This window comes from Mesoplodon densirostris, chromosome 8 (assembly GCF_025265405.1).
Source record: "Mesoplodon densirostris isolate mMesDen1 chromosome 8, mMesDen1 primary haplotype, whole genome shotgun sequence".
In the NCBI taxonomy this organism is placed as follows: domain Eukaryota; kingdom Metazoa; phylum Chordata; class Mammalia; order Artiodactyla; family Ziphiidae; genus Mesoplodon; species Mesoplodon densirostris.
This window is the reverse complement of record NC_082668.1, coordinates 99,818,184-99,845,918: the sequence shown is the minus strand read 5'-3', so window position 1 is coordinate 99,845,918 and position 27,735 is coordinate 99,818,184. Positions and strand designations below refer to the sequence as shown.

General features: G+C 36.6%; 1 protein-coding gene across 5 annotated transcripts in view; it reads right to left on the bottom strand.

The window, feature by feature from the left end:
- Positions 1–8,476: 8,476 nt before the first annotated feature.
- The window catches only part of ITPRID2 (ITPR interacting domain containing 2), a 39,097-nt gene continuing 19,838 nt past the window's right edge, over positions 8,477–27,735 (bottom strand). Inside the window, exons 10-18 of one of the 5 annotated variants that reach the window (XM_060105746.1) lie at positions 27,163–27,251; positions 24,591–25,799; positions 22,061–22,138; positions 21,855–21,982; positions 21,402–21,552; positions 20,271–20,336; positions 19,123–19,584; positions 10,100–10,217; positions 8,477–9,490 (exon numbers count right to left, since the gene is read on the bottom strand). In XM_060105746.1, the coding sequence (XP_059961729.1) occupies positions 10,113–10,217; positions 19,123–19,584; positions 20,271–20,336; positions 21,402–21,552; positions 21,855–21,982; positions 22,061–22,138; positions 24,591–25,799; positions 27,163–27,251 (2,288 nt within the window). In that variant the 3' untranslated portion in view covers positions 8,477–9,490; positions 10,100–10,112. The remainder of the gene's footprint in view (positions 9,491–10,099; positions 10,218–19,122; positions 19,585–20,270; positions 20,337–21,401; positions 21,553–21,854; positions 21,983–22,060; positions 22,139–24,590; positions 25,800–27,162; positions 27,252–27,735) is intronic. The other 4 variants (XM_060105747.1, XM_060105750.1, XM_060105748.1 and 1 more) reach the window with 4 other exon arrangements.

Here is a 27,735-nt window from a genome sequence, read left to right as displayed (position 1 = left end):
AGTGGAAGAGCAGGGAAGCAAGAGAAGAGGAAATCAGCTGGAATTGATTGATAAGGACTATTGTGAAGATATATGAATAACTCTTCAGACTCTCAGTATAAATGAACGAGATTTGGAAGAGGATATGCCTCAGCAGGTGATGGAAAAAAGACTTTTTAAAATGTCTATCACCATTAATGCAATCCTATTTTTCCTCACAGTCTGATGAGGCCCGGGTAAGCACATTACATTTTTTCTTCAAATGCTTATATGAATAAGTTTATTTTACCTATCTCAATAGGTTAAAAATGGTATGAATACTTTCTAACCAAACACAGAACATTCACAGCTGAGATTTATCTGATGAGCCTGTGATTCAATCAAGAGCAACCTCTACCCAGGCACAGGAGTGTGATAGATATTTCAGAATCAACTCATCACATAATACCTACTTTGCAAGACCTCAGGGGTTTTTAACTTTGGGACTGGAAAAATAATAAAAGGAGTTATATGACATATACCAAAATAAAACCATGCATCATCTGTGGATGGGTTTACTAAACAAATTTATTCAAGAACACAACATATTACAATGTGTTCAACACAGGTGTAATTGTTTTAAATCACTAATCCCTTCCCAAAAGCGATGGTAAACTCCTCCAAACACCAATTACTGGAACAGACTCCACACTAGAGCTCATCTCCTCTTTCTGAAGCATCTCCAGAGCTAGTTCTTTCCTTTTTGAGTCTCATTCTGTTTCTTGACTGGTTGACTCTAGAAGGACTCAGACTATCTTTGCATTTTCTCATTGTACAGTCAACACAGTATATAGACTTATTAGCTGCTATCATTAACAGTAAAATAGCTCCTAGCTCATGCTGTGATTGCTGCCACATAAGACTCTCTTGAACATTGTACATTTCTGTGAGTCCTTAGGTGGGTTCCCTCATGGTTTCCTTCCTATGTGCTCTGCTTACATTTGTTCTCAATTTAAAAAAATGTATTGTATTGAAGTATAGTTGACTTACAATGTTGTGTTAATTACTTCTGTACAGCAAAGTGATTCAGTTTCATATATATATATTCTTTTTTATATTCTTTTCCGTTATGGTTTATCATAGGATATTGAATATACTTCCCTGTGCTATAGAGTAGGACCTTGTTGTTTATCTGTTTTATATATAAACGCTTACATCTGCTAACCCCAACCTCCCACTCCATCCCTTCCTCAACCCTTGGCAACCACCAGTCTGTTCTCTATGTCTGTGATTCTGTCTCTGTTTCATAGATAGGTTCATTTGTTTCATATTTTAGATTCCACATATAAGTGATATCATGTGGTATTTGTCTATCTCTTTCTGACTTACTTCACTCAGTATGATAATCTCTAGTTGCATCCATGTTTCTGCAAGTGACATTATTTCATTCTTTTTATGGTTGAGTAGTATTACATCGTATAGATGCACCACATCATCTTTATCCATTCATCTGTCGATGGACATTTAGGTTGTTTCCATGTCTTGGTTATTGTGAATAGTGCTGCTACGAACATAGGGGTGCATGCATCTTTTTGAATTATAGTTTTGTCTGGATATATGCCCAGAAGTGGGATTGCTGGATCATATGGTAATTCTAGTTTTAGTTTTCTGAGGAACCTCCATACTGTGTTCCTTAGTGGCTGTACAAATTTGCATTCCCATCAACAGTGTAGGAGGGTTCCCTCTTCTCCACACCCTCTCTAGCATTTGTTATTTGTAGATTTTTTTAATGATGGCCATTCTGACTGCTGTGAGGTGGTACCTCATTGTAATTTTGATTTGCATTTCTGTAGTAATTAGCGATGTTGAGCATCTTTTCTTGTGCCTGTTGGCCATCTGTATGTCTTCTTTGGAGAAATGTCTATTTAGGTCTTCTGCCCATTTTTCTTTTTTTTTTAAATTTATTTTATTTTTGGCTGCATTGGGTCTTTCTTGCTGCATGCAGGCTTTCTCTAGTTGCAGTGAGCGGGGGCTACTCTTTGTCACGGTGTGCAGGCTTCTCATTGTAGTGGCTTCTCTCGTTGCAGAGCACGGGCTCTAGGTGCGCAGGCTTCAGTAGTTGTGGTGCGCATGCTTAGTTGCTCCATGGCATGTGGGATCTTCCCAAACCAGGGCTCAAACCGTGTCCCCTGCATTGGCAGATGGATTCTTAACCACTGTGCTACCAGGGAAGCCCCTGCCCATTTTTCAATTGAATTGTTTATTTTGGGGGGTTGAGTTGTATGAGATGTTTTTGTATTTTGGAAATTAAGCCCTTGTTAGTCTCATCATTTGCAAATTTTTTCTCCCATTCTGTAAGTTGTCTTTTTGTTTATGGTTTCCTTTGCTGTACAAAAGCTTTTGATTAGGCCCCATTTGTTTATTTTTGTTTTTATTTCTATTGCTTTGGGAGACTGACATATGAAAACATTTGTGTGATTTATGTCAGAGAATGTTTTGCCTATGATCTCTTCTAGGAGTTTTATGATGTCATGTCTTATATTTAAGTCTGTAAGCCATTTTGAGTTTATTTCTGTGTATGGTACGAGAGTGTTCTAACTTCACTGATTTACATGTGGCTGTCCAACTTTCCCAACACCACTTGCTGAAGAGACTGTCTTTTTCCCATTGTATATCCTTGCCTCCTTTGTCAAAGGTTAATTGACCGTAGGTGTGTGGGTTTATTTCTGGGCTCTCTGTTCTGTTCCATTGATCCAAATGTCCGTTTTTGTGCCAGTACCATGCTGATGTGATTACTGTAGCTTTGTGGTATTGTCTAGAGTCTGGGAGGGTTATGCCTCCTGATTTGTTCTTTTTCCTCAGGATTGCTTTGGCAATTCTGGGTCTTTTATGGTTCCATATGAATTTTAGGATTATTTGTTCTACTTCTGTGAAAAATGTCATGGGTAATTTGGGATTGCCTGAAATCTGTAGATTGCTTTGGGTAGTATGGCCATTTTAACAACATTAATTCTTCCAATCCAAGAACATGGGATATCTTTCCATTTCTTTGAGTCATCTTCAGTTTCCTTTTTAATGTTTTATAGTTCTCAGCATTAAGTCTTTCACCTCCTTGGTCAGGTTTATTCCTAAGTATTTTATATTTTTGGACGCGACCTAAAATGGGATTATTTTTGTTCATTCCCTTTATGATATTTTGTTGTTAGTGTAAAGAAATGCAACAGAGGGGCTTCCCTGGTGGCGCAGTGGTTGAGAGTCCACCTGCCAATGCAGGACACATGGGTTCAAGCCCTGGTCTGGGAAGATCCCACATGCCACGGAGCAGCTGGCCCCGTGAGCCACAGTTACTGAGCCTGCGCATCTGGAGCCTGTGCTCTGCAACAAGAGAGGCCGCGATAGTGAGAGGCCCGCACACCGCGATGAGGAGTGGCCCCCACTTGCCACAACTAGAGAAAGCCCACGCACAGAAACGAAGACCCAACACAGCCATAAATAAATAAATAAAATAAAAAAAAAGAGCCAGTGACACGTACGTGCGCCGAGACAGCGTGAATTGGAGAAAAAAAAAACCTCAATAGGTTACCAGAGTAATTCAAGGTAAACTACAAATAAAGGATAATTGAGACAGCACCCAATTAAAAAAAAAAATGCAACAGATTTCTGTATGTTAATCTTGTATCCTGCTACTTTGCTGAATCCATTTATCAGTTCTAGTAGTTTGTGTGTGGAGTCTTTTCTATATAGAGTATCATGTCTTCTGCATATAATGACAATTTTTTTTCAGATGTTGGGGGTAGGAGTTTATTAATTAATTTATTTATTTTTGCTGTGTTGGGTCTTCGTTCCTGTGCGAGGGCTTTCTCTAGTTGCGGCGAGCTGGGGCCAGTCTTCATCGCAGTGCGCGGGCCTCTCACTGTTGCGGCCTCTCTTGTTGCGGAGCATAGGCTGCAGATGTGCAGGCTCAGTAGTTGTGGCTCACCGGCCTAGTTGCTCTGCGGCATGTGGTATCCTCCCAGACCAGGGCTCGAACCCACGTCCCCTGCATTAGCAGAAAGATTCTCAACCACTGCGCCACCGGGGAAGCCCAATAATGACAATTTTACCTCTTCCCTTCCAATTTGGATATATTTTCTTCTTCTTGCCTGATTGCTATGGCTAGGACTTCCAATACTATGCTGAATAGAAGTGGTGAGAGTGGGCAGCCTTGTCGTATTCCAGATTTTAGCAGGAAGGCTTTTAGCTTTTCACCATTGAGAATTATATTGGCTGTGTGTTTGTCATAAATAGTTTTTATTATGAGATATGTTCCTTCTATACCCACTTTGGTAAGTTATCATGAATGGATATTGAATTTTATCAAATGCCTTTTCTTATCTATTGAGATGATCATGTGGTGGTTGTCTTTTCTTTTGTTGATGTGGTGCATCACATTAATTTGTGTATATTGAACCATCCTTTTGATCCTGGGATGAATCCAACTTGGTTATGGTGTATGATCTTTTTTGTGTTGTTGGATTTGGTTTGCTAATATTTTGTTGAGAATTTCTGCATCTATATTCATCAAAGATACTGGCCTGTAATTTTCTTTTTTGGTTGTATCTTTCTCTGGTTTTTGTATACATTTGTTCTTAATTTTTAACTTCGGGCTGTAATGAAAAGTTTCCTGAAGGGGACCTCTAAGATGACATCTCCTTGGAGATAAAAATTCCTTTTCCTGCTTACCAAATTTCTCCCTTTGAAGTAACTGGCAGACAGGTAGTAAGACCTACTAATCTAAATCCTTGCTACTAAAAGTACAGTTCATGGACTAGAAGCATCAACTTCACCTGAGTGCTTCTAGAAATGCAGAAATTTGGACCCCAGAAAGTAGGACCCAGGCCTACTCAATCAGAATCTTCATTTCCACAAAATCTCAGGTGATTTGATTTCTATGCATATGAAAGTTTGAGAAGCATTACTCTAAGTGGTATTCCATTAGAAAAATTTTTTGTTCTAAAGAACAAAATTTCTTTGTTGAAAATTGAAACTCAGTAATGTCCACCTTTCACGTAACAGGAGAGTCAGGGTCCTTTGCCAGTCCCTAGTTCTATTGCTTGAAAGACCACAATGAAGATAAATGATTCAGACCTGGATCTAGAAGTTCAGGTTCTCTCTTCCACATAATGCCTAATTTGCCATACCTCATCTACATGTTACCCTGTTTCTACCCATCATCATTACCACCACCACCACCACCACAAATCTTATTGAGCTGTGCCAAGTGCATTTATATTCATACTAACAACTCTATGAAAGAGGTACTGTTATTACCATCCCAGTTCTACATAGCAGACATCTGAACCCAGCTTGAGCCTTAACCACTAGAAACATGTACAACCTTGTCAAGTCAACGACTGCGTGAATCTCGTATATACTAGCCCTCTTACTTTAAATATTTTGTTACCCTTTCTAGTGATCTAGTACGTTGCTTTCTGAGAAAGTACCTGTAGAAATAGAGTGATACCTAACCACTTTTATTTAACGAAAACACTACTATTACTAGCTATAAGCATAATTATACTGAAAAAATAGGTATTCTATTAAAATGTGCATGTATTTATGAAAAGTAGCATTTACATTTCTATATTTCACGAAGCCAAACATATGACATTTAATAATATTTTTTATAAATTTATTTATTTATTTTTGGCTGCGTTGGGTCTTGGTTGCTGGGCGCGGGCTTTCTCTAGTTGTGGCAAGTGGGGGCTACTCTTTGTTGCGGTGCGCAGGCTTCTCATTGCGGTGGCTTCTCTTGTGGAGCACGAGATCTAGGCATGCAGGCTTCAGTAGTTGTGACATGTGGGCTCAGTAGTTGTGTCTTGCGGGCTCTAGAGCACAGGCTCAGTAGTTGTGGCACATGGGCTTAGTTGCTCCGTGGCATGTGGGATCTTCTTGGACCAGGGATTGAACCCGTGTCCCCTGCACTGGCAGGTGGATTCTTAACCACTCCACCACCAGGAAAGTCCCAATATTTTTAAAGGCATAAAATTATAAAGAAGTATATTTTGTAAAGTGTGTTACACTGCCAAGTTGGTCTCTTAGGAAAATTAAGAGATTTATGCACATTAGAATCAAGAACCAAAAATAATTTAGTATAAAACATGAATCTCTGTTTTAAAATATTGTTGCATATCATTTGAATGTTCAAATTGAGTACACTTGTCATTCAATACTACTTTTATTAATTCCATAAAAGTGTATTTATGACATCAAGGCTGATTCAAGGGACATTTTTGTAAATCTAAATCAATAGGGGCATCAAAAGTATAGAATGTAGGTTCTATAAAACCACAAGAACATAGAAATATTTACAAAATGCATGTTTTATCTATAGTTGTGTGATCTCCTCTTAAGTAATATATATAAGGTAACTTCTCAAGTTTCCTTCAATTTTTTTCTCCTAAGCCTAGAGGTTAATCAGTTTATTTAAGATATTTTGTCATCACTTCAAATATTTTTATTTCTAAAATAAAGCAACATTCTTTTCTCAATTCCACTTCTAAGTCATTCTGAAGTCTGCTCTTCAAATTGCTTTCCTATTTATTCCAACTTCATGTTACCTACATTTAATATGCTTTTCTATCCATTAAAGAACACATTAGATTTTTTTTTAAATGGACAAAAATAGACTACAATGTAATTCCTAAATGTATTGATTCTTTCAAAGGTCTAAACAATGTACTTTATTAACTTTCCTTAAAACAAGCTCTTAACTCATTCTTTATACTTCCATTTTCCCAAACTCAGAACCTTAAAAAGTGTGGGTATCCAGCAACCTTTTGAGTGAACAGAGTGAACACGTAAACTAGTTAATCACTGTACACAAAAGATTTAGCCTCCATTGGGATATCCTACTGGAGGAAATGGCCCCTGGCATTTGTTTGACATGTTTCTTTGAGTACATTTCTGATTTGTTGCTGGGCACACCAACATTCTGTACACAAGCTGTTACTTATTCATTAGGAGAAACAGAGCATCAGTTGTGAAAATGAGAACAAAAAAAGGTGAAGGGCCTTACCTTACAATAATAAATGGAAATAAAAAACTGTATAGGAGAGAGCTATTAATTAGGTAAGACATCTTAACTTTGTACATTTAGAATGCAGCTAGAGTGTTAACTAAATGCTTCCAATATTCATAAATGATTCTAACAGCCATACATAACCTACTACAACTTAGATCCTTAATTTAATTATAAGATAGAATGTTTTGTCTTCTGACTTCCTAAGTGCTATCAATTCCTCCTTTCCAGGAAAGGGTAAAAAAAACAAAAACAAGAAACTGTGCTTCAGTTCTGCTGTGTTCTCCCAACTAGCACTACATTCCCATTTGGACAGGTCAGGAGAATGGGCAGTACACCATCTCTTCAGGAATCCCTGAAACATACTTATTTTTACATTATTTTACATGCACTTTACTGCATTCTTATTTTCCTCTACAACAAGTTGAATGTTGTAAACCTAAAACTGCTCTAAAAATAATGTTTTTTTATTTTTTATTTTTTATTTTTTTTATTTTTTGCTTTATAACAAATTTAATCAGTTATACATATACATATGTTCCCATATCCCCTCCCTTTTGCATCTCCCTCCCACCCTCCCTATCCCACCCCTCCAGGCGGTCACAAAGCACCGAGCTGATCTCCCTGTGCTATGCGGCTCCTTCCATCTAGACCCTCTCTCATTCATTTCAGCAGCTAGCATGGTGGTGTCAATATAGTAGCTTTCAAATGTTCAAGTACACAAAGATTTAGAATGGAAAGAGGAGATGAAGTTCATTTTATTTGACTTATAAACTGTGTAAGGGATTTGCCCATTGACTCAGGCTGTTATTCCAGTTGTATTACCTCTCACTTTGATTGCCAAATTCTGGGTATCTTGTATTGTCAGAAATGAACTATAAGTGGCTACAAAGCTGATTAGTTAAAAATCATTGATATCTGTATAACTATTAACGTTGGGTGTTTGGCTTATACGTATCATTGCAATTATGAGAATCAAGTAATCAAATTGCTGAATAATTTGGCCAAAGACTAAGGTAATATTTTAATGTCTGTTCTTTGTGGTTTAACAGTGCATTTTAAAGAAAAGTCTTATTTTGCCTCAGATGGTAATCATTAGGACCACAGAACTGGATGAGACCAACAGGCATCAGTGTGCACTCTTTCTCCGGGGTGGTCTAGTCTTAACCATTTTTGAAAGCATCATAGAGGCCTCTTGAGGAAAAGAGAATTTTAGCCTATTAGGTTATATGCTCCAATTATTTTGGACCTTATTTGTTACTCATCAAATCTTATCCAAATTCTTCATGTTGTGGTTCAAGGAAAGAAATCACTAAAAACATGTTAGGCAAAATAAATACTTTATTAATTTTTTTTTTTTTAGAAATCAGCCTTTGTGTGATAATTCAAACATTTAAAAACCTTTTAGATATTCTTTCAAAGTATACTGTTAACATCTCAACCACTTTTGATTAAAATTTCACACAAAGAAATATAGGAGTTGAAAATTATAAATGCTAAAGAATAATTCTAATAACATTTGGTTGTTACTTTACACATTTATTTAACATATATGAAACCAAATAGGAAACTACCTTCCTTTTTTTTCCCATAAAACAAACAGTTCTCACTGGTTAAAAATGAATTAAACCATCTATTATGAGAAAAACAAATCTAAATTACTTCCATTTTGAAAAAACAAAACCAGCTTATTCATTTCTATCCATTCAAGTCACAGGCCCCATTATTTTGGCAATACTCCACTATTTAGTCTAGAAGAAGAAACATCTCCTTATAATAAAGAAGTCTGGAAAACGCAATAAGTACATAGTGTTTAACCTAAGGCATGTTTCCAAAAAAAAAAAAAAAAAACTACATAAGCTATAATAAAATTGCAATTGTCTTGGGTAAAGTAACAATGCTTTACAGTGTAAGAACATTAAGTAGTTTTAGGTAATAAATTCTATCCTACTGCTATTAGTAACCTCCTCAAGAATTAAGAGCAATTTTTACAAGAGAACAATTTTTCTTCTTGGAAGTGACACTAATTAACAGCAGTGGAGGGAAAAATCATTGGTTGTTTCAAGCTCTCAAAAAATGAATCAGTTATTGCACAGTAAATACCTCATAGAGGTCAGTGTTTTAAGAAGCTAGTCTGAAGAAATATGTTATTTATAAGTTGGTTAAGTCTGGAAGTTTTCAAGTTTTAAAATTAATTCTTCCTAGGGAATCAATTGGAAAATATTGACATACAAATAAATATTAGGCTTTTCAAATGGCTACAGTTTTAATAGTTTAGAAAAGAAATAAAGTCAGCAAAGTGCCTAAGTTTCTATGTTTTTTAAAAAGATATGCACAGAAGAAATAAACATTGTACACTGTATACAGTAGCCCAGCTCAGCAGCAAGTATCTTCTGAAGCACAAATGACACCTCCACCAGTGTATATCATTGATAACTCCAATATCACACAGCTAATAGGACCCATGCCAATCTTAAAAAAGAAAGAGAAGTGAACATTACACATTTTTCAGTTACTACTGAAAGGTCTTTAAAAGCGAGGATGAGAATATTCTGTTAAAAAAATATATATACACATATATATGTATATATATATATATATACATATATGTGTGTATATATATATATATATGATCCTCCTTTATAAATTATGACATGATTAGATATGGGACCTATGGGATATGTTTCTTTAAAAGACAAAGATACTAAAAATTTATGATTAAGGCTTGAAATCTTGATCCATAAATTGTACATTTGAAATAACATTAAAACCAGCGCTATCAAAATAAAACTCAGGTTTGAAGGTCCCAATTTCCCCAATTCCAGAATTTATTTACTATAATGAAATTTCAATAAAATGACAAAATATCAATAATCCCTTGGAGGTTTGAGATTATGAGATTTGACTTGCTTACACTTCAAATGAGGTTGTAAGAGGTTTTCACACTGCAGGATAACATATTACATACTTTCTGTAAATCAAAATTTAGCTAGAGAAACAGACCTGTATACTAAAAAAAAAGTATTAAAAACTAAATACTAATTTACATTTAGCTAAACAAAAAAATTCAGAAAAATTTACCTGTAAATTCCATTTAATGACTATCTTGCTTAGAATTAGATGCTTTACTTGAAGATACTGCTGCCAGAAGTCCACTTACAATTTCCCGTCTGATTTCCCCAACAATAGACTCTTTAATCTAGAATGGAAGAAGAGGAAAATAAGAATTTAACAATATGACTATAATCCATTTTATTCTATTTTCAGAAAAATAAATAAATAGCATTTAATTCCTGCAGTCAGCTAAACTATGGAGAAAACTACAACCTTCATGTAAACCCTTCATGAAATACAGAGAGCAAGTAGGGAATCACATCCATCTATCCTCAAACTCAGATCACATTCTGAGGTCTTGTCTAGCACAACTCAGATAGCTCCATTATAAAATATCACAATTCTCAAGTTGAGAACATTAACAAACATTAGATTTAAAAACTTCATTAGATAATTTGCCCCATGACACAAAATAACCTGAAAGAACTGATTAAATGTTAGGTTCACTTTTATGTTTTTTGTTAATGTCTATCTTTGTTTGGTAACCAGCAGGATACTCAAGTATTCTCATTGTTAAGAAAACCTATTAGTGGCAAAATAATATACAGGTGTATTGCCTGTTTATACTAACTGAAAGCAAAGTATCTAAAGAAGTTACATATTATTCTAACCTAACGTGCATTTTAAGTGAAAAGAAGAAATGATCATTTAGTACAATTTAGTTTAAAACATGAAAACAAATCCTCTAATCAACCATAAACTAAAGAAATAAATTTTTATTTCTTTAGTTGTATGGTACATTTGTCTGAAAATTTTGCTTCGGACAAGGATTATGTCATTTTATTGTTGGAAAAGGCAAACAGACCTAGGGGCAATGACAATTCCATCAAGATTTTCTTCTCCAGATGTCCAAACACTACACATGCTATCTACGCCTTTTTCTCTCTAACGATATAGCATCACCTCCGAATAGCCCTTTGTGAAGGCTTTAAATGTGTATATCCTGAAATAAGCTGATAATGCCTTCCCAAATTAGCACTTGAGACATTCTCAACCAGCTTTTAAAAATTCTACATTTCCAGTTTCCTGTCAGCCTGATCTGTTCCCTTAAATGTTCCTAAGTACATCCTGAACACATCTCAATTGAAGTCTTTCCAAAAATGGCTCTGTATTAATGTCATGCAAAATTGGTACACAATACATATTTATACGTAAGTATTCAGGGAAACAAATGCTCCTTAGCTATCAGCCATCTGTACTGAAACATATTTAAATAAACAGAAGCTTTGCATCTTACCTTCTACCAATATTTCTAAGCTTTAAACAACAAAACATCAAAAGTTTCTTAAGTTCATAGTACTTCAGATTCATTTTTTAAACAAATATGTATTGGATACAAACATTATGAAAACCAGAATCTCTTTGCCACAGTATACAAGTGCAAATGCAGTGTGTTGAATCAGATCCTCTGTAAGTCTATATTTACAAAAGACAGTGAGTAGCAGTCTTTCAGTCCTGTTGTCCAATGCACATCTCATCGTACTTCATCATTCAAAAACAAACTAGCTAGAAAGTATTCTCTACAAACCAAAATGTGTGCCAACGTTTGGGGGGGTGTGGGGTACAGATATTACTGGAGTAAAGCATAAAAGAGTCTCCACCAAGGATGTTATAATCTAGATGGGCACAAAATGAATATTGTTTCATGAAATATTGAAAGGAGAAAATTATTTATTAATTCATTAATGACATAAGAAATTTTAAAAAATGAGAGACTACTATGGGCTAGAAGAGGAAAAAAATAAATTCTCAGAGAATAGCAGTCTTTAACATAGTAATGAAAAAGTGAGGAAAATTTCAGACAATAGTGAGGATGAAAACTGTAGCAAGAGTACCTTGGAGACACAGCAAAAAGAAGCCTAGCCAACAAGACAGTCCCTACTAGGTAAAGAGCACAGGGGAATTAGAATAGAAACGGGGAGCTCAAATGGAAATTAATCAATGTATCCTGGCACACAGTAAGTGCTCAGTGAATGTTTGAATAAATGCATCAATGAGAGAGTGAGACAGCACATGCCTGAGAGAGACAGTATCAGACACAAAAGGGAACAGAAAGTAGAAAAACAAAGGACTACAGACTAGCACTGAAAATGACAAAATGCCTTCGATAATTTATTGAAGTAATAAATGTATGAACAAATAAATTAGTTCCGAAGTCTCCCACGCTACAGAGAGGTGGGAAGGATTAGTAGTGAGAAAATCAGTGGGATGGATGGTGACGTCACCTTTATAACTTTCAAAAAGTAAGACAGGCTGAAGACAGACTACTTGAGATTAAGGAAGGAATGCACATTGGCAAATAAACAGGCTGACAGCAAGCCTGAAGTGTGGGGCAACACGTCCATTTACTACGCATCTACTGAGTTACTGAGTGCTTCCTGTGTGGCAGCCATTATATCAAGGGATCACTAATAGAACTGTAATAAGAACACATGCAAGCCGTGTATTTACCAAAATACATGTTAAAGCTTGCTAGATGAAATGTAATAGATACAAAAAGGCATGAACCAAGCCTGGGAACTTCAATAAACAAAGTACTCTCTACACAGAGCAATCTATATTTATGCTTTGATATGTAATTCTGTTCCATTTGCTTCTGTGGGCAGATGCTCATTTATTAAGTAATCTTCTTACTTTTTTTTTTTTAAAGTAACTATGAACAGTTTCAGGCCACTGATTACATACATCACAGACCACCTGAGCAAATTCCAAGAGTGTGTACATGTCCCCACTACAACATATGCAATCTGCACAGGAATGGGGTATCTTTCATCTGACAAAAGCTTAGTTATTAAATGAGTGTACTGAATATTTGCAAGAACTTCCAGTGTTTTCCTTCAAAAGAATTCTACTGCATTAAACTACTGCATTAACACATTATAAATAATGAAAGCATTCTTTTAAAAAGTTCACATATGGTGAAATAATGGAAACAAAGGCCTGATAGATATCATTGTTTCACGCACCCATGACTGCAGTAAGAAAACTTCCCTGAAAGTGTCTGCCAAACATGTTTAATCCTCACCTACAAAACTGTTCAACCCAAGCTTAAATCCTGCCTTCATGAATAGTGGCTTTGTTAATGGAGTTAGAGACCCATAATTTACTGGGAAGACAATCTAATTTTCTTGGTAGCTGATACAATAAGCTTAAAAAAATTGGAATTCAGTACCATGTATATTTAAGTAAAAAGATTACCAATTTTAAATAAACAGAATCAAGACTAATCTGAATTTTAAATATTTTGTAAATAAAGTTTAACAGAACACCACTGTAACTGAGCTAAGATGATAACCCAAATTATTTGTTTAAATTGTAAATGGCATTAGACTAACTTATCTATTAACACATGCTTTTAAACTGCTTCAGAAGAGTTTATTTTCTTAAGGACATCAGTATTCCTTTTTTTTTTTAACCTGGTTCTCTGATGCTTTATTTTTTTAAACATTTTTATTGGAGTATAATTGCTTTACAATGGTGTGTTAGTTTCTGCTTTATAACAAAGTGAATCAGTTATACATATACATATATCCCCATATCTCTTCCCTCTTGCGTCTCCCTCCCTCCTACCCTCCCTATCCCACCCTTCTAGCTGGTCACATAGCACTAAGCTGATCTCCCTGTGCTATGCGACTGCTTCCCACTAGCTATCTATTTTACATTTGGTAGTGTATTTATGTCCATATAGACACTACCACTCTCACTTTGTCCCAGTTTACCCATCCCCCTCCCCGTGTCCTCAAGTCCATTCTCTAGTATGTCTGTGTCTTCATTCCTGTCTTGCCCCTAGGTTCTTCATGACCTTTTTTTTTTTTAGATTCCATATATACGTGTTAGCATACAGTATTTGTTTTTCTCTTTCTGACTTACTTCACTCTGTATGACAGACTCTAGGTCCATCCACCTCACTACAAATAACTCAATTTCATTTCTTTTCTTTTTTTTTTTTTTTTGCGGTATGCGGGCCTCTCACTGTTGTGGCCTCTCCCATTGCAGAGCACAGGCTCCAGACGCGCAGGCCCAGCGGCCATGGCTCATGGACCCAGCCGCTCCACGGCATGTGGGATCTTCCCGGACCAGGGCACGAACCCGTGTCCCCTGCACTGGCAGGCAGACTCTCAACCACTGCGCCCCCAGGGAAGCCCACAATTTCATTTCTTTTTATGGCTGAGTAATATTCCATTGTATATATGTGTCATATCTTCTTTATCCATTCATCTGTCGATGGACACTTAGGTTGGGTCCATGTCCTGGCTAAATAAATACAACTGCAGTGAACATTGTGGTACACAACTTGTTTTGAATTATGGTTTTCTCAGGGTCTATGCCCAGTAGTGGGATTGCTGGGTCGTATGGTAATTCTATTTTTAGTTTTTTAAGGAACCTCCATACTGTTCTCCATAGTGGCTGTATCAATTTACATTCCCACCAACAGTGTATGAGGGTTCCCTTTGCTCCACACCCTCTCCAGCATTTATTGTTTGTAGATATTTTGATGATGGCCATTCTGACTGGTGTGAGATGATATCGCATTGTAGTTTTGATTTGCATGTCTCTAATGATTAATGATGTTGAGCATTCTTTCATGTGTTTGTTGGTAGTCTGTATATCTTCTCTGGAGAAATGTCTATTTAGGTCTTCTGACCATTTTTGGATTGGGTTGTTTGTTTTCCTGATATTGAGCTGCATCAGCTGCTTGTAAATTTTGGAGATTAATCCTTGTCAGTTGCTTCATTTGTAAATATTTTCTCCCATTCTGAGGGTTGTCTTTTCATCTTGTGTATGGTTTCCTTTGCTGTGCAAAAGCTTTGAGGTTTCATTAGGTCCCATTTGTTTATTTTTGTTTTTATTTCCATTTCTCTAGGAGCTGGGTCAAAAAGGATCTTGCTGTGATTTATGTCAGAGTGTTCTTCCTATGTTTTCCTCTAAGAGTTTATAGTGTCTGGCCTTACATTTAGGTCTTTAAGTCATTTTGAGTTTATTTTTGTGTATGCTGTTAGGGAGTGTTCTAATTTCATTCTTTTACATGTAGCTGTCCAGTTTTTCCAGCACCACTTATTGAAGAGGCTGTTTATTCTCCATTGTATATTCTTGCCTCCTTTATCAAAGATAAGGTGACCGTATGTGCATGGGTTTATCTCTGGGCTTTCTATCCTGTTCCATTGATCTGTACTTCTGTTTTTGTGCCAGTACCATACTGTCTTGATTACTGTAGCTTTGTAGTATAGTCTGAAGTCAGGGAGCCTGATTCCTCCAGCTCCGTTTTTCTTTCAAAAGATTGCTTTGGCTATTTGGGATCTTTTGTGTTTCCATACAGATTGTGAAATTTTTTGTTCTAGTTCTGTGAAAAATGCCAGTGGTAGTTTGATAGGGATTGCACTGAATCTGTAGATTGCTTTGGGTAGTAGAGTCATTTTCACAATGTTGATTCTTCCAATCCAAGAACATGGTATATCTCTCCGTTTGTATCATCTTTAATTACTTTCATTAGTGTCTTATAGTTTTCTGCATACAGGTCTTTTGTCTCCTTAGGTAGGTTTATTCCTTGGTATTTTATTCTTTTTGTTGCAATGGTAAATGGGAGTGTTTTCTTAATTTCACTTTCAGATTTTGCATCATTAGCGTATAGGAATGCAAGAGATTTCTGGGCGTTAATTTTGTATCCTGCTACTTTACCAAATTCATGGATTAGCTCTAGTAGTTTTCTGGTAGCATCTTTAGGATTCTCTCTGTTTAGTATCATGTCATCTGCAAAAAGTGACAGCTTTACTTTTTTTCCAATTTGGATTCCTTTTATTTCTTTTTCTTCTCTGCTTGCTGTGGCTAAAACTTCCAAAATTATGTTGAATAATAGTAGTGAGAGTGGACATCCTTGTCTTGTTCCTGATCTTAGAGGAAATGCTTTCAGTTTTTATCCACTGAGAATGATGTTTGCTGTGGGTTTGTCATATATGGCCTTTATTATGTTGAGGTAGTTTCCCTCTATGCCCACTTTCTGGAGAGTTTTTATCATAAATTGGTGTTGAATTTTGTCAAAAGCTTTTTCTGCATCTATTGAGATGATCATATGGTTTTTCTCCTTCAATTCGTTAATATGGTGTATCACATTGATGATTGACTTGCGTGTATTGGAGAATCCTTGCATTCCTGGGATAAACCCCACTTGATCATGGTGTATGATCCTTTTAATGTGCTGTTGGATTCTGTTTGCTAGTATTTTGTTGAGGATTTTTGCATCTCTGTTCATCAGTGATATTGGTCTGTAGTTTTCTTTTTTTCTTTCTTTTTTTTTTTTTAGTATTCCTTCTTATGCCTTGTTTGATCTACTACATATTTTGCTTGCTAAGTCCTTCTTTGTAGACAGTTAAAAGGGTCAATGCTAAGCCAAAGTTTGTCCAAACTATGCCAAATTCTGAATTAGGGAGTTTCTAATTAACAGGTTTAATAACAAATTCTGAAAAATTCTTCAAACATTTGCCTTGCATATCAGTCTTCAAATTATAAAACCTTTCATATTTGATGGGAGGTTCTTATAAACGATTAATTCTCTAGCACCACCACATTATGATGGAAACAACCAACTTTTCTACATGTTCGCTATGTTCTATCAGCCAAAAGATCAATGTTCTGGCTTAGGGATGCTTTACCCCCAGGAAATTACTTAGAGCACATATCAAGCCATCCATTAACAACTTTCAAAATGAGGACTCAAGTGTGCATTAAGGGAGTATTTGTGCTAAATGAGTACATAAAGTCCAGTTTCCAAGGAAAATTTTCAAACCAAAACAAGCTAAAGAGAACAAAAATATCACATTTCTGGGTGTGGGGAGAGTACCTTAAAACTTATTTCCTCAGTTAACATATATATTGTGGAGAAAAATAATTTTTTGAGTAAAACTCAATTCTACTCACAAATTGATCTTTGATGTGAAACATATAAATAAGAATGAATTATAATCAGTCACACCTAACTAACTGAGCAAGGTAGATGTAAAGACCCTGCTAAATATCTGCCAGCCACAATCAGCCTACAAAAGTAATTACATTTGTAGGACAAATAAATATATAGAATTAAGACCTTTTAAACTTTAAGTTGGTAATTCATGTCATGAAAAGAAATTACATACATGCAGTCTCATCGGCTAGAATGCTTGTTTTGTAAATGTGAATTTGTCTGAATGTCAGCTGAACCAGGGAACACAGTACCCAAACTGTACAAACATTATAAACACCTACCAGCTATGTCAGTTCACTGTGTTATAAAGCACACCTATCTGCATCTGGCATTCAAACTTTCTGCTGGATTTCATGTCACCGTCCTCCACCACTTCACAATAACTCACAAGCTGCAACCCTTCCAAAGTCCAATTCCGCAAGCAAATTTCAGGTCTTTTTCAAGGTAAAGTGTCACATTATTGCAGTATTTATGTATTTCTTAACCATTTAACATTTATAAAATAATGTTACTGGTTTTATTAGGTTTTTACCTTTTTAAAAACATGTTACTAAGTTTTGAGTGTTATGCTTCTAATACTATTTTCCCCATAAACTCTGTGTTTTTATTATACAAATTTGCATAGCAAGACGATTTTTAGGAATGCATATATCATACTATATAACAAAACTGACTAGTTTCAGTATACTTCTCAAGCTACTATCATGCAGCTATAAATGGTGGCACCTAATACACATGAACTGATCTTTGGACCCAGAGGATCAGTGGCCCATTTGAAGGAACATTTTGGTCTGTTGCCACCATTATTGACCTATAACCACTAAAAATTTGTTTTATGCTACTCATGAGTTAATTCTAAAAATGTTAAGTTCACATTACTGAATTTACTGGAAATACACAGATTAAAAAGAGGGAGTCACTGACACTAATTTCTCTGGCTCATTTTGATTTTTTCCAGTTCTAAATTCTTAGTTCTCAATACATTATACCAAATGATTTCTGTATGATTTTTCCATTGTTTCCTTAGTTAGTCTTATTTACCTTCCTACTAGACTTTAATCTTAAGTATTCATGTCTCATATCTATTTTTCTTTTACCCTTACAGAGCAGGTACTCATTAAGACACTTATAAACCTTTTTTTTTTTTTTAACTTATAGGATATTCTTCTTTTTAACTATTGGAAAGAATGAATGATCCTTTTTTGTCATGGATTTTAGTATCTCATTTGGAAAGAATTATGAGTAATTATGGTTCTTCCTTAGTTACCTTAATACAGGGAACAGAATGAAAAAAATAAATTCAACATGTGTAATTTTTATTCCATGCACTCTATTGGATTTTGCACCCAAAGACACAATGTGATTTGAGAAGAAAAGGAAAAAAAAGTCATCATAAACATGTATCTATAGCAGTCTCCCTTTTTAAATGATATACATACTATTCCTTACCACCTGATCCTAGTGCCAAAAGCAACTATTTTACTAATTTTCTCAATTAATTTTTGCCCTTGATTACTAATCTTCCTAAGTTTCTGCAGTCTTTTTGGTAACCTACAACTATGGTTAAATATTTCAGGTCTGCATACTGCTAATCACACAGGGTAAACCTTCTTTTCATTTTGTATTTCTATCTTTGAACAACTTATATAATTTCCACATTTCTCCACCCACTAAGCCAAAATTTTTTTACTTCTTAAAATCTCAACACCATTTTTTTATGTCAATTGACATTATTAAATGACAGCTTTTAATCCCTAATTTTACAAAGGTGGAAACAGAGGTCTAGAGAGTTTGTCACGTGTTCACTTATTTGAACCCTACCTATGCCTTCTTCACCAGAGTGAATATAGAGAATCGCAATTATTTCACACTGGAGTATGAAATATGCAGAAACGGCATTATAAACATATCTTAATAGACACAAGTTGGATCAATGGGAAAATTACTGAATACAGTGAATCAAAGGAATAGCTTATAAATAATTAATGTTCAAACAAAACCTACTCCAAATAAACTAAGCATAGATTTTACTCACCTCCCTTATGACTTGCTGTAACTCATCTTGCTCCACATTTTTATGCATTTCTTCAGCAGTTGGCAATAATGAGGTTCTTCCATGCTCTTTCTCCAACTCAGATTTAGGTCCTACAGCCTCTGAGGCTTCTTCAGCTGCAATAACTTCCTCGGAACTTTCCATATCTGGAGGTGTCTGCACAGAGCCTGTTCTAGAAGGAGCAGTTGGTGTTAAGGCCACCGACGCTCGGAATACTTTCTTGCTTGGTACCAGATGGGTTTTGGGTCTGCCCACTGAGTCACTAGAAGGTACTCCAGTTCTATTGGCATGAGAGGGACCAGAACATACAGAAGATGACTCTGACGTTGCTTGGGAGAAAACAGATTCTAAGCTTTCTCCAGGAGGAACTTCAAATCCCATTTCTCCAAGGCCCAGGCCCAATTCAGACTTCAGATATGACTGTTCCCGCATCAGTTCAGTGACCTGGAGATGAGAAAAACTGTAATTCTTCTCTCTTGAAATTAAGATTGGTAGTTAAAAGAAGATTAAAATCCTGGGTGTAACTACTGCCCCAAATCACTTAACTTGTAAAGACATGATTCTAATGCATTCATTTAGTTACTACTCAATTTCATTTGCAAAAATAGCAAGGAAAATTTAAATTCACAGAGATCAAGCCATGAAATGTGTAACTAAACTATAGCTGGATGAAATTTTACTTGGTCTCACATAGGGGTCCAAATTACTTATCAAGAAGAGTAACTTGTAAAAAAATAAAATAGCTACTCATAATGCCCCCCAAATGAACTGATTTGCTTAAAAAATAGTAAAAATCATACTTTTGTTCAAAAAGTAGTCATCTTACAGATCCAATTACCAAAAGGACCTGGAATCAGACTGTGAAAGCACATTTCCTGGAGTATGAATTACTTTTTATGATGCATTATTTCCTTTAGACCACAAAGATAAATCACTTTTGCAATTACCTGGCTCTTTAGTGGCCAAAGATGGCAGTGGACTTTCAGAAGTGCCTGAGTCACTTCTAATCAATTTAACTAACTTACCAAATTCTGTATTTTAAAAAAATTTCATCTACATTAGGAAAACTGTGTGTTTATGAAATATAATATCATTCCCTTCCCCAGTGATTTAAAAGGAAAGAGGCTTACTGGTTCCATTACATTCAATGGAGAAGGGCATGACAAGTTATCAGCGCTTCTACTGCCACACATTCCCTGAAAAAGTAAGAACAATATATGTGTGTGTGTGTATTTTTTCAAATTGCAAGTGTTTTATAATGAACTAATTATTGCTCTGAAGCAGTCCCTTATGTCACAAAGGTCAGCCTAAACTGTCACAGGATCCTATAAAATGTGTTACTGTGACTGAAGTTTGCATAGAAGATGTTCTGATTCTCTGCTCTCACCAACACACATTTCTCAGAATAATGGATCAAAACCTTTTATGGAAAAAGATATTCATTCACAATACAGGATATTCTTAGTCTGTGCTATACATATATATGCGTATACACACATTCTTATTCTACTCCATATGTGTGCATATATATGTGTGTGTATTCATGCATTTATTTTTAACAAAATCAGGTATGTTCAATTAACAAAGAGAAAATTCAGTATTTCAACATTTCAAAACAGTATATTCTACAACTGAAAGATTTTGGCAAAAATAAGAATACAACTGTTGGAGTTCAAATTGCATGGAAAGGAACCTTAGGAGTAAGAACAGTGGTACAAAATAAAGAGAAACAGTGTTTCTTTCTATTCTCTTGAATACATGTTTTTCTGCTTTTACAAAGATATCATTTGATTCCATAAAAAACATAAAGAATGGAAAAGAATCCAAAATAAAGGGGACGTTTAAAGGAGACAGTTTTTTTTTTCAAAGGCAAGAAAGGGGGAAAAGAAGTCTAAGTGAAATATATATATTACATATATCTGTGTTCTTCACAGTTACATGCAATGATTAACATCTAAATCAGTCATATGTTAACCCACTATCATTTTCCCTTTAAAATCCCTAAACTTTTGTATTGCTCCTTATTTTCTATTATTAAAAATTATGATTTTTCAATGTATTTCTAAATATACTAAACATTCAAGAAAATAATTACAACTTGCACATTCCACTGATTTGTGGGAAAGGCTCCTTAAAAACTCTGCATGTCTCTAATGCCATTAAAATAAGTGTTTTTAAATTGAGGCATCTGTCCTAAATTGTGTGGAACATTATAAACAAGTCCTGAGTGAAAAACCTATGCACAACCCAAGGTAGCATACCATGAGCGCTGAGGAGCGGAAGGGCGAAGGCACACTCACAGCGTGAAGCTGCTCCTCCAGCCCCAGCAGACGCTCCTCCAGCTGCATCTCCAGGTCCTGAAGTTCCATTCGGACTGAATTTCTCAAGCTCTGGAGCTGATCAACTTCATATCTATCAGTAGGCACAAAGTTTGAAAAAAGCAGTTTGGAGATTCAGTGTTCGGAACTGGTTTTTCTTCCTCTCTCCTCGATTACAAATATCCCAAACAATAAAAATAGATTGCAACCACTATCTTCCTCAATCCACCAAAGGCAGAGAAGTTTGCCTAGCAGAACACTATGCCCAATTTTATTTATACTGGTTCACAGACTACATAAAGCGTACACAACAGTAGAAATAAAACCCAGCTTCAAAAAAAAAAGTTAACAATGCTTTTTAGAAAGAAAAATATTTTGAGTCAAATGAACTTTTACCTTTCGTCCTCAGTCATATGATGATAAACCATGGTTTGCTGACGCAGCACTGCCAATTCTAAATCCATCATTTGCGTTCTAAACAAATTCAGGCTCCGCCTCATTACTTGGAGCTCCTGAAAAGTATTCTAAAATACAATACAACAGCATTAACTTCTAAATCACACAAATTATTTTGTAACACAGAGATTTAAGTAAGAACTTACTTCATAAAGAGGTAGAACAGATGACTTCTGAGTACTATAGGGAGCAGCAGCAAGATCAGGCCCTCTCATCACAGGGTGCTTCAAAAGAGCGGAAGTATGATTAGGAATCAATGTTAAAGTGACTGCTTCCAAATTATCTAAGATGTTAAAACGGCAGAATTTTGGGTCTACATATTTTTCTCTTTGAGGCAAAAAAAAAAAAAAAAAAAAAAACCCACTTCATGTTACAAGCAGGAACCAAATAAATCAGTCGCCAATGCTACCCACTACTCCTATCTGTTTAAGGTATAAGTCAGTGTATTGGAACTGGAAAGAGGCAAAGGAACACAAATAGGTCAAACCTATGTCTTACAGGACCTCTCTCTTGCCTTGAGAAAGCAGAAAAATAAAAACAAAACTCAGAAATGTAGAAGCAATAGCAAGTATCATTCTGAGATTACAGAAACTACTAACTTGGCTGGAGAAAGTAGCAAGCAATCATCACACTCATTCTTAGACATTTGAGTATCTACTATGCTTCACTATTTTAGGCAGTGAAAAAGATAAAAGGAAGTAAAAGTCACTTCCAGCCTTCAAGTGTTCTCACAGTGTAAGAAAGAAAACAGAAGTAAAAAAAAAAAAAAAAAAAAAAAATATATATATATATATATATATATATATAATATTGGCTGGGGGCGGCATGGGGAGTGCTATGATAGGAACAAGCAAAAATCCAGATTAAGTGTTCCCGACCATGGTGACCCCTGAGCTGAGCCTTAACAGTAAAAGGGACTTGGTCAGGTGAAGAAAGGCAAGAGCGGGGTGTTCCAGGTAAAAAAAAAAAAAAAAAAGAATGTGTAAAGAAACAGACACCTAGGGACACAGGCCTATGTAGAGGCTTGCATGCAGTCCAGTGTGGCTGGAGCACACACGTAGGGAATGGGCCTGGAGAGATAGGCAGAGGCCAGGTCATGAAGAGCATCTGTCTACTGAGGTGAGGTGGGGTGGGGTGAGGGTGGGGAAATTAATTAGCTGAGTTACTGATGGGACACTGAAGAGAAGACCACATTTAGAGCAGAACAAGCTGGCTTAGACAGGTGCACTTGAGGGTGCAGGTGGACAGGACGCTGGGAATCCCCAGCTTCATGTAATTGCAGCTGAAAGGTTAAATGTCTCACATGTAGATAGAACTACATTTTGTAAGGAGGAAGGAGAAACACCCACTTTCTGGTTAGACTGAAAATCATTAGGAGACAATCATCATGAGGATAAAATCTATACTTAAAAGAAGGTGTATTTTACTACATAGCTTGAAAAGTTCCAACTTTCATTTTTACTGTCCAAGTGGCTTCCTGTCTACTATGTCACCACGATAAGGGATCTATTATATACACTCTATGCCTCTCGACTCTTAACTGAATAACCCGATCATTACACTGTCATTTTCTTCATTTCCTCAACTGTCTAAATATAAGTAGTTTAGAAAGAGATTTAGAAAGGAAATGTGGGGCTTCCCTGGTGGTGCAGTGGTTAAGAGTCCACCTGCCAATGCAGAGGACACGGGTTCGAGCCCTGGTCCAGGAAGATCCCACATGCCGCGAAGCAATTAAGCCCGTGTGCCACAACTACTGAGCCTGCGCTCTAGAGCCCGCGAGCCACAATTACTGAGCCCGTACGTCACAACTACTGCAGCCCAAGCGCCTAGAACCCGTGCTCTGCAACACAAGAAGCCCGTGCACTACGACGAAGAGTAGCCCCCTCTTGCCGCAACTAGAGAAAGACCGCACGCAGCAACGAAGACCCAATGTAGCCAAAAATAAATTAATTAAAAAAATAAAGGAAACGTGAAAGGCAAACCAAAAGACAATTTACTTCTTTTCAAAGCTTATTTTGGAAATTATTTCCAGCCCACTAACAAATCTGAGAGCAATGACTTTAAAAGTGACAAGACACATAGAACGTTTTTATTCAAATTCACACTTTACCTGATTTTTTCTCTTCTGGGGTGGTCCCAGCCTTTTAACTCAGTGGAAGCAGACTAATTCTGTGCCAGGCGACCAGCATCAGGAGTCAGCAGATGAAGGGAAAGCTTAGTCAGAGAGCAACGAGTGGAACCAGGAGAACATACGGCGACACAGAAGCCAAGGGGAGGAAAACTTAGAAAGAAGAGGTGGTGAACACTGTCAGATGGAGAAGAAAAGGACAGACGGTACTTGAGAGGGAAGTTCTTTTAATAACAGAGACAACTTGACTAAGATGACGACAGCGCAGGAGAGGCTAAAGAAGGGAGGAGACCTAATGAGCAAAATCTCTTCTCTAGAAAGGAGGGAGGTTGTGAGCAGAGAAATTCACCTTGTTCAGAATTAGTTACAGCTGTTGCCTTGAGCTAGGAGGGAAGACGATGGGAGGGGGCAGGTACAGATAAGCTGAGGCATCAGGAAAATGAGGCTGAGGTAGCTCAGGCCTGATGGGTCCCAGCTTCCCTGAAAATTAAAAGGTACTCAGACCAATAAAAGAAAAAAAGGTAAGACGGATAAACTTTTTCTCATACCTGTGAAAGATTCTGCAGTGAGTTTCTAATATCATGCAACACTCTTCGCAACTGCATTTCGATGGCAGAAGGAGGGTTCACAGAGCACACTCGGTGAGGGTAGGCAGCATGTCTATGTGAGTAAGGACACCCGAGAGGGGAAGTGAAGGCACTACAGCTGGTGCCTGATATGTTGGGAATGCTGTGAGTGCTCAGAGTTCTCATGTGCTCACACAGGGGCCCTTCCTGCCACTCGGAGTGGACGGAGTGAAGGGAGCAGGTGGACTGAGACACAGGTGCTGGAGCATACAGCGAACAGGCCGGAGTCCTTTGCTGATGGCAGTCCTCCAACCGGTTCACCTCACTCTGGGCGGCGGCTTCTTTCTTCACAAATGATGGAGAGATGAAAATAGTGGACTTAACTAAAGACTGACCATCATGCTCTATCGCCTCTCTTTCTAATTTCTGTTCCTCTTCCGGTGTGTACTTGTAAGTGAAGGAAGGTGGACTGCATCTGGTCTCTTTTCCGGGGGATAACCGAACATTGACAGAGGACACAACCCTTACTGGGCTCAGCAAGGTGGTTGGTAAAGACTGAGACCTTCTTAGAGGATAGCCAGCTTTTGCAAACGAGTACCTCTGTTTTAACAGCTCTTTTGACTTTATCGAGCTACGCCCCACTCTTTGATTAGACAGAGTGCAAACCTTCATTTGCGCTCTTTGCAAAGCTGTATTAACTCTGTCCACAGAAGAGGGAGGCCCAGTTGTATTTTCAGTGCCCTTCTCATTGCATTTAGCTTCAATAGAAGCCAATGATTTAAGAATATGGTGGGTGGTATACTGGGCAAATTCACATTCACTGCTTTTATCCACATCACTTTCAGCACTTGCTTCCCTCAGTAGTTCCACTGGCTGTGCTGGAGACACATTCTCTTTCCTTTCAGTAATTTCAGTAATGTGATCCCCTGCACTACAGGTGGACTGTTGATGTCTTGTATTCTCAACAGTCTCGCACTGGGGGAAATCCTGGCCATCTGACCGTTTGTCAGCAATTGTTGCTGCCTTTTCTCTTCCCATCTGAGGACGGGTAAGAGACTCCTCTTCTGATTCATTAAAATAAGGCTGGTTTTGTGCTGTTGGTGTGACAAGGTCTTCACCAAATGATGTGACTGTTGTCTCACTGTCACAACTATCAGCACTACTCCCCATGGCTTGCAAGGACTCGTGAACCTGTGAAAAGAAAACAGAAGGATGGAGAATTCAAATTAGTAGTAGCATTAACAAAATACCAAACTGATACGATGCTTCTATACTTTTGGGGTCTCCCACCTTGGTTTTGGCTCTGGTGCTGTTCTAAACTGCTTTCAGTGCCCCTGATCAACAACCCCTCCACTTTCTCACAGAGATTATGCCAGATCTTTACTATTTTCCTTAAATCCCTTTTCAATACCCATCTCCTTTTCTTCTAACATATGACACTGACACAAAGAAAATGGACAGAAATTTCTTAACTTCTTTCCCAACACCTACAAATTTCTCCATTCCTTTCTTCATCATTCCCTCCTCTCCATTCTGAAAGAAAACTGTATCTCTTTTCAAAGCTAATCCCTCCAACCTGCACTTCTGATCATATCCTCTCCAGGGCTAGGGTATTTCTCCAGTTTCATCCCAGATTTTTCTGCATCAAGCTTTCTTTCTCTTAGAGCCCTTTCCCTTAGCCAAACGACTTCCCTAAGTCATTACTGTATGAAAAAGACAAAAAGACCTATAACTCTTAAGCTATCATTCTTATTTGAAAAAACAGTTAACATTCATATCTTCTCTTCATCACTGATCTACTCTCCAGTCATGCTTTTGCATCATTTAATGCATCAGAACTATTTGCTCAACTACTCAATTTCAGAATAAACAAATTCTCACCTTTTCACTCCAATGGCCATAGCTTTCCTTTTAAAAGTTTCTCCTCCATCTCCCAATTTTTATGCCTGCTGGATTATTCTAGTTTCCTTAGAAACTTCTTGTCTGTCTACTCCTTAAATGCTATGTTTCTAAAGGGTTTTTTTAGGTTCTCTTTTTCTCTTATTCCAATTTTCTTTAAAATTTCCTTACAGATGTTTTAAACACTTTTCATGTACATTCTGTGTACTGCACACATAAACTATAAGCTCGTTGGGGATAAAGATGTGCCTATTTTCTGGGTTATCTAACGCACTATAGCATAACAGTCAGATAATATTCAGCAAGCTATGGATCCACAGTTTTAGTTATTAAATAATTACTGTAAAATACTGAAATACAAGGACGGTAAAAAAATTTTTTTAATAACAGAATAGGTTAAGGATTAAAATACTCTGTTTACTGGTGGTGCAAAAATAAAGGAGAAGCTTTTTTTATTGTTTCTCAGAAATGAAGAATTAGTGAAACTTAAAATTTGCAGTCAGATGCTCAGATAACATCTGCATCCTAGAATTTTAGTCTTATTGTCATTTGAAAAATAAAGATTACACAGATGGTCTTGAAATATACAGCCAGTGAAAAACCACCTAAGTATACAGAAGTTAATCACAGTGCCTGCTACAACAGGAAATTTTACCTGAAGATGATTAAGGGAGAGACAGTCTGTCGAATCTTCAGCAAAACCACTGCTATCAGAGTGCTGACTTGCAGTACGTAATAGTTGATCTACCAAAAGAAATTTAGTTATACAAAACTGCTAAATAAGACTTCAATGAGTACAGTATTACAGATATATGATTCCCAAAAGATATATGATACACAACAGCGATTCTTTCTTAGAAAAGTATACATCACTTATGCAAAATTGTGGCTTAAAAGCACAGGAAGTAACTTGAATTCAAACAAAACTGAATCAGATCAGAAATCCTCAGTGTTCAGTTGCTAATTAAGCTCTAATTATAATGTATTTTGGTAAATCCAATTAATGTCTTATCCTTGGAGGACAAGAGGCTGAAATGAAAAATGGCTCTAATAAAAATAAAGTCCCCAAGTAAACCATTTTCATTATGTAAATATGTGAAGACACGTAGTAGGTGAAATCAGAAGTTTAAATGTAGTGTGTAGAAACTTCTATTACCTTCCTAATAAGAAAATAAAAACATAATTAAGGCCAACAAATTAGTTGTACATAAGAGTACTTACATGTCTC